A 15,136-nucleotide genomic window follows, 5' to 3' on the forward strand; every position below is an offset into this window, starting at 1 on the left:
GGATTGTGAGGTCTGCCCTATACAGGACACCATGCAGCCACATGTTCTTCAGTACTTTTCTGCAACAAAACAAATTGAAAAGCCTACCCAAACACATTCCCCAAAGACTTTCAGAGGGACTGCTTGACCCTGCAGAAAGGATTCCCAGAACAACACAGCTCTCTACACTCCGTGTCCTATATACTTAGTTAAGTGCCAAGAATAACCAACATAGGAAATTAGAACAAAACATGCTATAACTGAGTGGGACTCTGAACTGGTCTGGTAGAACACAGAGAAAGGAAATTAAGATGGATCAAATTCACCTTCTATATCTATCCACCAGATCCAGAATGGATGGGATGTAGAACAGCAATCCTTCACTGTGGGAAGAATTCAGCAAAACCTGTTTTCTGCATTACTGTCCAAAAAGCCATGTCCTCTCTAGCATGGACATTCAATCTATAAGGCTCTGCAAAAGAATGCAGTGTCCATATTGCTGCTCTACAGGATTTCCACAGGCTGAACTGTGAAAGCCTTTGCCTAGAAGTTTCCACTCCCTGAGTGGAGTGGAATGGGTAGACATGAATCGCTTGTTTACCATTTCCAAAAATAAAGGAGTACAGGGCATGTAATAAAGTAACATAGTAGATGACGGCAGAGAAAGACCTGTACGGTCCCATCCAGCCTGCCCAACAAGATAAACTCATATGTGCTACTTTATGTGTATACCTGACTTTGATTTGCATCTGCCATTTTCAGGGCACAGACTGTAGAAGTCTGCCAAGCACTAGCCCTGCCTCCCAACCACCAGCTCTGTCACCCAATCTCCGCTAAGCTTCGGAGGATCCCTTCCTTCTGAACAGGATTCCTTTATGTTTATCCCATGCATTTTTGAATTCCGTTACCTTTTTCATCTCCACCACCTTCCGCGGGAGGGCATTCCACCACTCTCTCCGTGAAAAAATACTTCCTGACATTTTTCTTGAGTCTGCCCCCCTTCAATCTCATTTCATGTCCTCTAGTTCTAACGTATTCCCATCTACGGAAAAGGTTTGTTTGCGGAGTAATACCTTTCAAATATCTGAACGTCTGTATCATATCACCCCTGTTTCTCCTTTTCTCCAGGGTATACAGCAAGTCTCTCTTCATACGTGTTGTAACACAAATCCCATACCATTCTCGTAGCTTTTCTTTGCACCGCTTCAATTCTTTTTATATCCTTAGCAAGATACAGCCTCCAAAACTGAACACAGTACCCCAGGTGGGGCCTCACCAACGACTTATACAGGGGCATCAACACCTCCTTTCTTCTGCTGGTCACACCTCTCTCTATACAGCCTAGCAACCTTCTAGCTATGGCCACCGCCTTGTCACACTGTTTCGTCGCCTTCAGATCCTATCACCCCAAGGTCCCTCTCCCCAAACGTACATATCAGACTCTCACTGCCTAAAACATACGTCTCCCGTGGATTTCTACTCCCTAAGTGCATCACTTTGCATTTCTTCGCATTGAATTTTAATTGCCAAACCGTAGTCCATTCTTCTAGCTTCTGAAGACCCTTTTTCATGTTTTTCACTCCCTCCTGGGTGTCCACTTTGTTACAAATCTTAGTATCATCCGCAAAAAGGCAAACTTTACCTTCTAACCCTTCGGCAATGTCACTCACAAATATATTGAACAGAATTGGCACCAGCACCGATCCCTGAGGCACTCCACTACTGACCTTTCCCTCCTCCGAGCGAATTCAATTTACCACCACCCTCTGGCGTCTGTCCGTCAACCAGTTCCTAATCCAGTTCACCACGTCGGGTCCTATCTTCAGCCTGTCAAGTTTATTTAAGAGCCTCCTGTGGGGAACTGTGTCAAAAGCTTTGCTGAAATCTAAGTAGATTATGTCTATAGCACATCCATGATTCAATTCTCCGGTCACCCAGTCAAAGAATTCAATGAGATTCGTTTGGCACGATTTACCTTTGGTAAAACCATGTTGTCTCAGATCTTGCAACTTATTGGCTTCCAGGAAATTCACTATCCTTTCCTTCAGCATCGCTTCCATTACTTTTCCAATAACCGAAGTAAGGCTTACCGGTTTGTAGTTTCCAGCTTCTTCTCTATCACCACTTTTGTGAAGAGGGACCACATCCGCCGTTCTCCAATTCCACGGAACCTCTTCCGTCTCCAAGGATTTATTAAACAAATCTTTAAGAGGACCCGCCAGAACCTCTCTGAACCTCAATATCCTGAGGTGGATCCCGTCCGGTCCCATGGCTTTGTCCACCTTTAGATTTTCAAGTTGTTCATACACATAAAGCTACTAAGTAGTGTGTTTAAAACAAATTGGCATTGAGCCTGCCATGAGTGGGAAAGTGCGGGGTACAAATGTAAAACAAAACAAAAATGTATAAATTTAGCTCTGAAATTTGCTGCTAGAGAATGTGGTAACAGTTAGCGTAGCAGGGTTTGGGGAAGTTCCTAAAATAAAAGTCCATAATCCATTAAGGTGGACGAGAAAATCTACTGCTTATTCCTGGGATAAGTAGCATGAAATCTGTTTTATTCTTTTGGGATCTTGCCAGGTACCTGTGACCTGGATTGGCTATCAGCATACTGCACTTTATGGACCTTCAGTCTGTTCCAGTATGGTAATGCTTATGTACTTATGGTTGAATAAGCTTTCAAACCTTTAGAGGCTACCTTCCCCTTTTTGGAGAGTACATAAGTATTGCCATACTGGGAAAGACCAAAGGTCCATCAAACCCAGCATCCTGTTTCCAACAGTGGCCAATCCAGGTCACAAATACCTGGCAAGATCCCAAAAAAGTACAAAACATTTTATACTGCTTATCCCAGAAATATTGGATTTTCCCCAAGTCCATTTAATTATGGTCTATGGACTTTTCCTTTAGGAAGCCGTCCAAACTCTTTAAACTCCGCTAAGCTAACCGCCTTTACCACATTCTCTGGCAACGAATTCCTGAGTTTAATTACACGTTGAGTGAAGAAAACTTTTCTCCGATTCGTTTTAAATTTACTACATTGTAGCTTCATTGCATGCCCCCTTGTCCTAGTATCTACCCGTTCAACTCCACTCATTATTTTATAGACCTCTATCATGTCTCCTTCCCCTCAGCTGCCTTTTCTCCAAGTTGAAGAGCCCTAGCCACTTTAGCCTTTCCTCATAGGCAAGTCGTCCCAATCCCTTTATCATTTTCATCGCCCTTCTCTGCACCTTTTCTAATTCCACTATATCTTTTTTGAGATGCGGCAACCAGAATTGAACACAATATTCGAGGATACGGTCGAATTGCTTCCCTGATCCATCTCTCTATGGTGGACTCTGTAGCAGTCTCACCTTTCTTCAATTTCCTGTAAAGAACAAACAAACAATCTTCGAAACTCAAGACACCTCCACATACCAGAAGAGGGTGAGACATGTTCAATACACAGAGGACCTAACTATCTTCTCCACAATCCTCCCTGTGAAAGGCCATTTGATTCACATAAAGCTGAAAGAGAGGGGGGGAATAGCATAAACTCCCCCCTCTGTGAAATGCAAAAACAGCTCAAGATAGGAAATACCACAGCTTGTATGCTCTCTGCTATACCTTGTAACCCCTATTACTATGTAAGCCGCATTGAACCTGCCTCGAGTGGGAAAGCGCGGGGTACAAATGTAACAAATAAATAAAAATGGTTGGAGCACCAATTCCTCCTGGCTGAACAAACCACCACCAGAAATGCCACTTTCAATGTAAGGTCCATAACAGACGCTCTGAATTGGGCTCAAGGGGAGGATCCCCTAACGCCCACACAACCAAAATTTAGATTCCAGGACAGGACAGTCAGCCAGATCAGAGACTAGAAGTGCATTATCCCTTCTAAACATGCCACATGCACCCTCCAATCGACCCCCAAAACATGACAATACTGCCATCTGGACCTTTAAGGAACCGATGGTTAAGTTTTTCTTGTGCCCCTTCTGAAGGAAAGCTAAACCTGTGGAACTGAGGCATGAAAGGAATAGACTGCTTTACAAACCAGGCTTCAAAAACCCTTTAGACTTGTGCATTTGCCATGGAGGCAGATATCTCTTGCCTGCAACAATGTGGCAATGACCTTGGCCAAATATCCCTTATGCTTCAGCAGTTCCTCTCAAAGGCCAAGCTATAAGACACAAGAAAGACTTTCCATCAGTACAGGACCTTGGAAAAGGAGCTCCCTCTACTATAGAAAGTCAAGCCCCTCTTCCACAGAGTCTTACCAAGTCAACACACCATGGATACCTAGGTCCATAAATATTCCAGGTTCTGTGATGGCTCCAGTTTGCTTTTGTTGGTTGATGACCCAGCAGTGTCTACAACCACCACACCACTAGTACCACTGACGGCCGACTCCCCACTTTTCTCTGCTTAGATGAGCCAGTCATCTGGGTAGATATGGACTAAAAACCCCTTCCCTATGTATCACCATTACCACCAATATCACTTTAGTAAAGGTACAATGAGCTGCAAGCCCAAAGGGAAATGCCTGTAACCAAAAGTGACCTCACTGAACTGAAAATCTCACAAACCTCCACTGATTCTTCCAAAACTAGAATTTGAAAATCCAAGGAAATTAGAACTCTTCCTGCCTGACTGCAATGACAACAGAACACAAGGTCTGATTTATACTCTTGAGACCTAAACCCCCTCCTTTGGGTCAATAAAGGTAAATGGAAACTGACCCTTGCTCCAGTCCTCCTTCGGTACAGAGGTTACAGCCTCCAAAGCACAGGTCTACAGTGCACTGCATTATTGCCCACTTGGTTGAAACCTGCAGAGAGGATATAAAATAATCTACAAAGAGGTGGTGAAACTAACGTGTAGCCCCACTGCACCATGTCCAGGACCCACTGGTCTGTGTGACTCGAGGTCTATTCCTTGAGCCAGCTGTCCCCCTATAGGCCAATCAAGGGCTGGACTCCCAGCCATCTATGGGCACCCTTAAAGGCTACAGAGACCCTGGAGCCTTCCCAACCTGCATTTTTATCTGAGTGAGAAGACAAAGACTTAGGAAATGGGACCGCTGTCCCACATTCTTCCATAGAGAGTAGCCATGTGTGTCTCAGCTTGTCCTATGGCAGTCTGTGGCCTGACCCGACCTCCCTGAGACCAGCTTGCCCAGGTCCTCCCCAAATAGCTTACCCCTAAAAAGGGAACTTGCTAAGTCTGAACTTCAACGCTGCATCTGCAGTCGAGTTCCATAGCCACAGAAGCCTCTGCATCGACATTACTACCACCATTCCCCTGGCAGAAGTCCAAACGAGGTCAAACAAGGCATCTGAAACATATCAACCTGACCGCCACATGGGAAGTTTCCTTGGCATCCAAATACGCCACCCCTCCAAACAGTCAACAGGGAACTGTTGGACCCATCTCAAACAGGTCCTGCATATATACCCACCTGAAATACCTACCTCAACAAGGCCTCCATTTTTTGATCTTGCAAGTCCTCAAGGGCCACACATCCCTCCACCATGATGGTGGTCATTTTTGTTACTGCATTTACTTTAGAGATCTTCACCTTCTCAAACTCTTCAATGGGCTAGATGGTACAACTTACTTATCACCCTGCCAACCACATCCAAAATGGAAGCTATTCCCATGATGGTGAAAGGCTCAGTGTCCCACTGGGGAAAACAGACACCATTCAATAATAGGATGGGCCTCCTTGTAGCTGGTATAGTTGTGCTCCCATAATTGCAGAATCCACTTCAGTGCAGCTCACTGTACTGCTGTAACAGATACTACATATGCCAGCACTGATGCAGCAGCCCCTGCATTGGGAGCAGAGCCTCCATATTTAAAGAAAAGCGTTGCCATGGTCCTCACTTGGCCCACTCCTGGTACTTAACACCAGTATCTCTCCCGAACACCGCTTGAGCCAATTACTACAAAGGCTCCAAATTCTACTGCAATCGTTGCCAGTCTCAATGCTCCCAAAGATATGGAGAATACACTTTCACTGTCTTCTGCCCCCTCAAAACAGCAGAGAACTCCTTCCCACTTCAGTTGATGGCAGATGCCAACCTGACCCTGGGCTTTTCTCTAGAATTAGCAACACGCACCTTGATGCTTATCTTATCTTTCAAGCTGCCTGAATCTCTTCAACTACCAACAGCTGGAGTGAGGAGAGGGTAGAGGCTAAAGGGGGAAAAGAGCTCACGCCAACACAAGAACAGAAAAACAGGGAGAAGAGATTGAGAGAGAAAAAAAAGAAGGGATGTAGACTTCCCCAGGGTCTAGGAAGAAAGCTCCAAACACCCTTTTCCTGTCTGGGCTTAACTGGAATACTAGTTCTCCAACTAAGCCCAGAAGCCTGACACCAGTCATCTACTATGAGAGCATAGTATGTCCACATTTACAACTCACTGATGAGAGATCCTGAGGAGCATGGGCTGCATAGTGCCCTTTACATCTCCTCATCTTCATCCGCTGACAGAAGAGCATACCCTATCTTGTACAAGTACATTTGATTATATACTGAATGAATAGAACCAATTAAATTAGTTAAAAATAAGCAATATGCATCTTATAATGGTCATGACCTGTTCTTAGACATCTCCTCTCCCCATTTTGCACCGTTTGCACAATATTGTATGTAGGTGATGCATATAACTTGGGAAGTATTATCACTAATTGATCCTCCCCTTGCAAGCTTCCCCCACCCCCCCAAGTGGGCCAACACCTTACTTCCACTGCCTATATAAAACATCTACCAAGTCCAACATCACCAAATATATATACTTGGTCTAAGGGACAAAAGAGATTGTATTTTGATGAGAATGATTTAAAAAAAAAAAAAAAAAAAAAAAACCCAACCCTGAAAACAAACCTTGGGACATGGCACCACACAGCGGATAATTCTCTATAGATAGCATGTATCATCCTGGCACCTAACTTTAGGAAAATTCCATAATCAGCAGTTTACGTGTGCAATTATCTTTACAGAATTAAGACAGCACTAGGATGCAAGCATCTACACTGGCTCAACGGCTGGTGTAAATGCTCATGCCTAATTGATCTATAATGTGCTCATGCAAATGCTAGGTGCACCCCTACCCGCCCATGTCCCTTCCAGGTTCAAGCCCCCCCCCCCCCCCCACCCAAAAGCCTTGCTGAGCATACTAAGGCGGTTATACACATAAATTAGCGCCAATTAACTCCAATTATAGATAATTGGTTAATTCCAATTAATTATATTCTAAAACTTTGCAAGATAAACAAAGTTGCACATGCAAGTTTATAGAATTAGGGCGTGACTAGTTTAAGAATCAATATGATTAAATGAGGGATCAAGAAAATTGGCCATTGAATAGCTGTTCATATATTTACTCTAGCAAAGGCATCCTTGGAAACAAAATTACAATGTGAAAAACAAACCAGCAGATCAGTATAATATCCAAAAAGACTTTATTGAGGATACTGATCTGCTGGTTTGTTTTCCACGTTGGATTTTGCTGATCGTTTGCCTTGTTGCTTTCTGGAACAAAATTATAATGCCATCTTTCACACAATACTTGTCAGCTGACCATAAAGGCAGCATGCACCTCATCTCTTAGTGTCCCTTTTACTCAAAGAAAAAAAAAAAACAACTCCACACAACTTCTACCAGATACATATGCTCAATGACTATAAAAATTTCAACTATAATCACATAATACTGAATGCTATTGCAGACTCACCTCTACCATCACAGCTAGTGCCTTATTGTGGTGCTGGAAGTCTGCATGAAACATCTCATCCTGGAGCCACTTCGCAACACAGGATGACATCTGCATCTTCAGCTGCTCAATGTACTCATCTCGAGGAGTAGTGAAATTCCACTTCAGCACCTGCAAACAAGTTTAGTCAGTAGCAGTGGCGTAGCCAGACAGCCAATTTTAGATGAGTACATTTTCTCTGCCCCACCCTACCCCCACCTCAAAATATAACTTACACATTCTCTGAAGGTGGCCAGAATTCCCTTTTACCACGCTTGGCAGGCAGCAGCATTGTCCCTAAGCCACTGATGCCGGCACCCCATGCACGTATAGTTGTCGGTGGCTCAAGGATGCTGTCATCGACTGTAGAGCTTGGGAGAAGGGAGTTCTGGCTGTCTTTGGATGAACAACTGGGGATGTTTGGGGATCCCCACCAGCTATACAGCAAGGGTCAGGACCGATGTTAGCTGTGCTAGAGTCCAGGTCAGAAAATAGGAAAACACCCCCCCCCCTCTCTACCTCCCCTCCAATTTCCCCACATGCCGTTACTATCACACCGCAAAGGGTACAGGAGTGCACACTAAGTGGCAACAATATCAAAATGCTTACTCTAACCAAATACACTATGAATCAATTTATTGCATTAACGTATGTAATTTTTGTTTAATTTTTAGTTTGAATAATTTTTATTGATGACTAGGTATTAACAACAGTTGTCAAGACATATAATGTGTGGATACATAGACAAGTAATAATGGTACAATACCATACAGCACATCATCAAAATTTTTCCTTCAATTTTCCCCCTCTCACCTCCCCCCTCCCTCCACCACCATGTGCATTCCAGAGATAACAATCGATAACAATCCCCATCCCCTATAAAGCTCCTCCAAATATTGCAAATCAGGTATACCAAGAATGGGAGAGTTTCTGACTCTTCCAACTCTTTCTTCTTTACAAATGAAAAAGGGAAATGGAAATGGGACTTGATATACCACCTTTCTGAGGTTTTTGCAACTACATTCAAAGCAGTTTACATATATTCAGATACTTATTTTGTACCAGGGGCAATGGACGGTTAAGTGACTTGCCCAGAGTCACAAGGAGCTGTAGTGGGAATCAAACTCAGTTCCCCACTGCACTAACCACTAGGCTACTCCTCCACTCCAAAAAGAAAAAGAAAAGAAAAACTCTAAATCAATCTCCCCCTAACTCATCCATCCCCCCCTTCCCCACCCAAAGATGAACGAGAATGATAAAAAAAACAGAGACAAAGAAACCAAAAGTGAACTGCCACAGTAAGAGCTATAAAGGTAGAGTATTAAGAAGTAGACTGCATGCTTGAGGAGAGAGATGTTGTACAAAGGGCTTCCAGACCATCCAAAACCATTTCTTCCGCTTTGCTCTGAGACAGTCAGAGCGAGCTTCCCCGGTTGTCAACAGAAATGAATTGCATTACGCCAATGCCACTGATTAGGAGACTCTCTCACGACCTATGTCTGCAAGATACATTTCACACCCACCACACATGCTTTACAGAGAAAATATTGATGGCCCTTTGACAGGGAGCCCCTATATTGTTCCATCCCTAACAAAAAGCTGGAGGGGGGCAAAGCCTGTGGGCAAAGGAAACAGTGTGTTTATATACGAAAATACCTGGTGCCAGTAACCCGTATAGTCGGGAATGTCCAGAGTGCATGAGAGAGAGTACTGTCTAGTATCCTGCATGTCTCACATTGCAAAGAAGGGGCACACCCAGCATGGAATGCCTGTCTCAGGGAGAAGTATGCTCTTGTTAAAGTCTGAAACAGGCATTCCCTATATTTAGCATTGTAAGGGCTTTATGAAAATAAGTCATTGACATATGAGTTACTCTGAGGTGATGTGAAGAAGGATTGTAGCTGGGTTACTATGTCCACCGCACATCCTTTACGTAAGAGATGAGACAGATAGTGGACAACTTGTAGGTACGCATACAAATTTCCTGGGTGAGGAGGCAGGGTGCCCACAATGCTGCCATATGGTTTAAGAACGCCAGTGTCACTCGAGGTCCGCAACACAAAGGTACCCCCGCCTGCCCCAGTTCTGAAATACCGTAGAATTATCCCCAGGGTGAGGCCAGGTTCCCTTCTAGGGGCAGAAAATCTATGTAAGTAGGTGTGCAATGCCAGTACTTGAAAACAGCTTGTCAGATGGCCCTCATAGGTTTTAGCAAGACATAAGGTCAAGGACAGGTCCGTCCCCTGTGCATGTAAATAATGAGGATGTAATGGGTGGAACAATGCCTTTTCCAGTGACCAACGGGTAAAGTCATCAGGCTCCAGTACCCAATCACGCAGATGTCTAAGAAGACATGCCACATTATATTGGTGAATATTGGGGATCTCCTATCCTCCCGCTGCCCAGGGCCAGTATAATAAATCCATGCGGATTTTTGGCTTCTGCCCATTCCAAATCAATCTGCTCACCATACAGTTCAAGGCCTTAATATCTCTTTTCAAGATCCAGAGTGAGCTGCTGAAGAACATACTGCCATCAAAGAAACAAGGACATGCGATATAAACTAATTCTTCCATGAAGGGACAAAGGTAGTGAGTGCCAAATCCGCAGCTGCTGCTCGGTGGAGTGCAACAGTCGCTTAATATTTAAGGAAAATAACTCTCTAGGATCAGCCGGCAACTGAATACCCAGGTATGCGAAATGTCCATCAGCCCAGGACAAAGGGAAAGGATCCTCCCATCCCCCACGAACTGTGGGTGTAGCTGGCAATGCCTCAGATTTATCTATGTTCAATCGAAATCCTGAAAACTCCTCATATTCCTGAAAGCTTTCTAGCAAAGTCGGAAGTGACGTCGAGGGAGAGGCTAAGTGTTCCAGGAGGTCAACCGCAAAAGCCGGTATCTTAAATACTTCTCTGCCCACCCGAACACCTCTGATCTCGGGGTTAGCCAAGATCCCCCTTATCAAGGGATCAAGACAAACAGCAATGGGGATAATGGGTAGCCCTGTCTTGTCCCCGTGCCAATAGAAAAAGGCAGCAAAACGGAGCCATTAATCAGTATTGCTGCCTTCGGATCATGGTATAGCGCACACAACGCAACGAAAAACCTACCCTGAATGCCATATTTCTCGAGGATTTTAAACATAAATGACCATGCCATTCTATCAAAGTTTTTTTTCTGCGTCCAAGCTAATAAGGAGCGTGTGGTCGTCTTGTGCCCAAGCGGCCTCCAAAGAGGCCAAGATCTGCCTAATACTTTTTTAACTGCATGTCGATCCTGCACAAAAACAACCTGAGGGGAAGCAATGATGGATGGTAATACCCTAGGCGAGCCTATTGGCTAGTATCGAAGCCAGTAACTTAGCCTCAAAACACAGATGCGAGATAGGATTATATGAAGCGGGCAAGGTAGTAGCCTTACCAGGTTTAGGAAGAACTATAATATTTATTTATTTATTTGTTACATTTGTATCCCCCATTTTCCCACAAATTTGCAGGCTAAATGTGGCTTACATAGTACGGGGAGGCAATTGCCGGTTCCGGTGAAACAAATACAAGGTAATATAATGGTAGGATAAAATTCATGTGGCACAGCCACAGTTAAGGAAATGTACGGGAAGGGGTTGGATTTTGTCCAATTATGTACTTTGGTATTGATGTGTCGCAGAGGATAGGGGTTTAGGTTGGATCCGCGGAGTATGCCTTTTTGAATAGGTTAGTTTTTAATGATTTCCGGAAGGTTAGGTAGTCATACGTTGTTTTCAGCAAGTCGTTTACATATGATAAACTCAAACATGGCTGTAAGAGGTTGAGAAATATCTGTTACCAAAAGTTTATAAAATTCTGCTCTATAACCATCTGGTCCGGGTGCTTTAAACCGAGAGCTATGCTTTATAGCCCAAACTACCTCATCTTCTCCAATAAGTTGATTAAGAGAATCAGCTTGGGCCTGTGTGAGAGTTGGTAAATCAAGACTAGATAGATAAGCATCCGAATCCAAGCCCCTATCAGGGTCTCCTCTATACAAAGCACGATAGAAATCAATAAAAATAACAGTAATGCCCTGGGTATCATGAATCACACGACCACCATCCCCCCTCGAAGTCAGAATATTAGAGGACATTGCTGGCGGTTATACGAGGCATGCCAACAATCTCCCACTCTTATCTCCATGTTTATACAAATGATATTGGTAATAGACAGCAGATTTCTTATCCCTCTGATATATAAGTTCATTAAGTGCTGTTTGAGTAGCCAACAACTGTGTGTGGTAATCCGAGTTGCGAGAAGATCTCGCAAGTCTAAGAAGTCCTACAAATTTTCTCTCGAGTTGAAGGACGGCCCCATATCGAGCCTTCCTCCTGGTGGCACAATATGCTATAACGTCACCTCTAAAGATGGCGTCCATTCTATGAGGTATTAAAAGTTTTGTACTCCACTCATTTGTCCCTAATATAGTCTAAAAACTGGGGATCAGTAAAGAGATCAAGAGGAAATCTCCACTGAGGAGTTTGGTGATGTTCCTCATTGATGTAGAATTGTGTCCACACCAGTGAATGATTCGACACTTCCGTTGGTCCTATCTCCACCTCAAGGATCGAAGAGAAAAAGGACCTATCCACCAATATATAGTCGATTCTGGAGTGCGTCATGTGTGCTCTAGAAAGATGAGTATAATCACGGTCAGTGGTGTGTAACAATTGCCACACATTCACGAGGTCCAAAAACCTCACACAACAGAGACACCCCCTTAGTCTTATCTGCTATGTGGTTGCAGGGATTATGTGATCTGTCCCACTACAGGTCCGCCACAAAATTGACGTTGCCCCCAAAAATTGTAGGATGAGGCGGAAAGCGATGGAGTTGTGACGTTAGTTGTTAATAAAAGGACTTCCTATAGCTGTTGGGAGCATAAACATTACACAATATCAAGGGCTGATGGTCAACTGTCTCATGAGCTACAATGAATCGTACCTCCGGATCAGAAAATACCCTCTGTGTATTTTATTTATTTTTGTTACATTTGTACCCCGCGCTTTCCCACTCATGGCAGGCTCAATGCGGCTTACATGGGGCAATGGAGGGTTAAGTGACTTGCCCAGAGTCACAAGGAGCTGCCTGTGCCTGAAGCGGGAATCAAACTCAGTTCCTCAATTCCCCAGGACCAAAGTCCACCACCCTAACCACTAGGCCACTCCTCCACTCCACTCCAAAGGTCAGTATTTGTCTCGACATTGTGATTTATGGAAAAGAATGTCTCCAGCCTTCTTTGCTACTGCAGGGGCCTCTCGGTAAGTACCCACGCAACATGCAAGAAGTTTCTTGTGTTCTTCAGCACCAAGATGCGTTGCCTGAAGAAAAGCGACCTGTGCAGGGTGTGAAGGATCTCTCTCCTCTTTATAGATGCCTCCCACATTCCAAGTGAATAATTTAATAGGCATTACGTTATAGCCCCAGAGTATGGCAGCATTAGATTCCAACAACAGCTGTCAGTCCCGGGGGTCCTGTCCCAGCCACCAGGATACCCCTCCTCTACTGGTCCAACGAGCCTGCAGCCACCACTCTGCACCATACAGTCCACCTCAGTAGATCCTATCACTGGTCCCTCCAAATTCTCATAGTATAGAACAGCAATTGACAGTTTCTCATGTTGACAAAAGTAACCCAATATATCCCCCCCCCCCCTCGCAATCCCAAATTCCCTTTCTAATCCACTATCCCTTGCTCCTCCCATCTAACTCCTAAGGAGCCCCAATAAAGGGGCAGGTCACTCAATAACCCCCTTCCCACTCCATCCGCCACACAGAAAAACAAAACAAAGAGAATATCGTGCAGGTCATAGTATGAGTGCAGCCAAGCAGAACTGCCACCTAATATGATACCTGGTCCCTTTGCAGTTGTCATAGGAAGCAAGGACAGTGTTTGAGAGCTCCTAAGCGAAGAGCAGTTCTGCCACAGCCCACCCACACACAAGAGGGGCCTTCTACAATATGGTTCATGCAAGGTTCCAATCAAAGAGGTCATCCTAGTTAGAACATACAAAAGTTCTTATGGAATAGTTATATCATCTTCCGTATATAAAGAGAAAAAAATAAATCTGCAAATCATAAAAGGAATATATAACAGTGGAGCTGCCTCTAAGGGCGACAGCAATTCCCCGCTAGTGGCACACACAGTTAGTAGAGCACTATCTCTCCAGTTGAAAGGTATTCTGCTAGTCTCCAGTTACGCCCAGTCTCCTATAACAAGGTTCAAGTCTTGGCTCCGACCAAGATCTCAGCACTGGGAGATCAAGCAGGAATTATGGTGCTGCAGTCATAGTAGCAAGCAAGCAAAGAGCTTTATGTAGGTGTTACAGAGACAATATTTCAGAATCTCCACCAAAAGGGATTCTGGGGCCCAACAAAGGCATCTCAGTGATCCCAAGGTTTCTCAACATCTCCCAAGCTATATAGTTATTCCTCTTGGGTCCATCCGAGAGCAAAAGAAGAATCTTCATGAGCAAGGCTCAGGCCTCAATAGTTCATATTCACTTTTATAATCCTATCTAATATAATAAAACGCACCGTGAACGTTCTAATGAGGACAACGTTCTGAAGCCATCTGGGGTTCGTGGGGTTCGTGGTGTGAAGCCATCCAGCCGTCTCTGCCCCGCCCTTGCGCCTAAACAAACAAATACGGAAGCGAAGCGTCAGGGAAGGAGGCGGCGCTCCCGACGTCTAGCCTTCCCTTCGCTGTGTTCCGCCTTCAAAACAAGGCGGAACACAGCGAAGGGAAAGCTAGACGTCGGGAGCGCCGCCTCCTTCCCTGACGCTTCGCTGCACGAACCGCCACGGAGGTAAAGTTAAAAAGAATTAAAAAAAAAAAAGGGATGCATGGATGCAAAGGGGGGGGGGGGGCATGGATGCGAGGCATGGATGCGAAGGGGGGGGGGCATGGATGCGAACGGGGGGGGGGGGAGAAGAGGGCGGGCCAGGCTGGGACATGGGAGAGAGAGTAGCATGGATGCGAGGGGGGGGTCATGGAAGGGCGAGAGGGGACTTGCTGGAAAAGGATGAATGGAGGCGGCAGGGGACAGAGGAGCATGGATGGGTATGGATTAGGAGGGCAGGGCACAGGGAGAGAGGGGAATTACTGGAAATGGATGAATGGAGGGGGCAGGGGACAGAGGAGCATGGATGGGCATGGATTGGGAGGGCAGGACTCAGGGAGAGAGGGAAATTGCTGGATAGGGAAAAATGGAGGGGCCAGGTGACAGATGAGCATGGATTGGAAGGGCAGGACTCAGGGAGAGGGGAATTGCTGGATAGGGATGAATGGAGGGGACAGATGGGCATGGATGGATATGGATTGCAGAGCAGGCCTCAGGCAGAGAGGGGAAATGCTGGATAGGGAAAAATGGAGGGGCCAG

At 45.0% G+C, this 15,136-nt stretch overlaps 1 protein-coding gene across 3 annotated transcripts in view; it reads right to left on the bottom strand.

Moving 5' to 3' along the window:
* CKAP5 (cytoskeleton associated protein 5) overlaps window positions 1-15,136 on the bottom strand; it is a 421,631-nt gene that overhangs the window by 159,011 nt on the left and 247,484 nt on the right. For all 3 annotated transcript variants that reach the window (XM_030200874.1, XM_030200876.1, XM_030200875.1), the window contains one exon: window positions 7,707-7,856. In XM_030200874.1, coding sequence (XP_030056734.1) covers window positions 7,707-7,856 — 150 coding nt within the window. The remainder of the gene's footprint in view (window positions 1-7,706; window positions 7,857-15,136) is intronic.

This window comes from Microcaecilia unicolor, chromosome 4, assembly GCF_901765095.1.
Source record: "Microcaecilia unicolor chromosome 4, aMicUni1.1, whole genome shotgun sequence".
Classification (NCBI taxonomy): domain Eukaryota; kingdom Metazoa; phylum Chordata; class Amphibia; order Gymnophiona; family Siphonopidae; genus Microcaecilia; species Microcaecilia unicolor.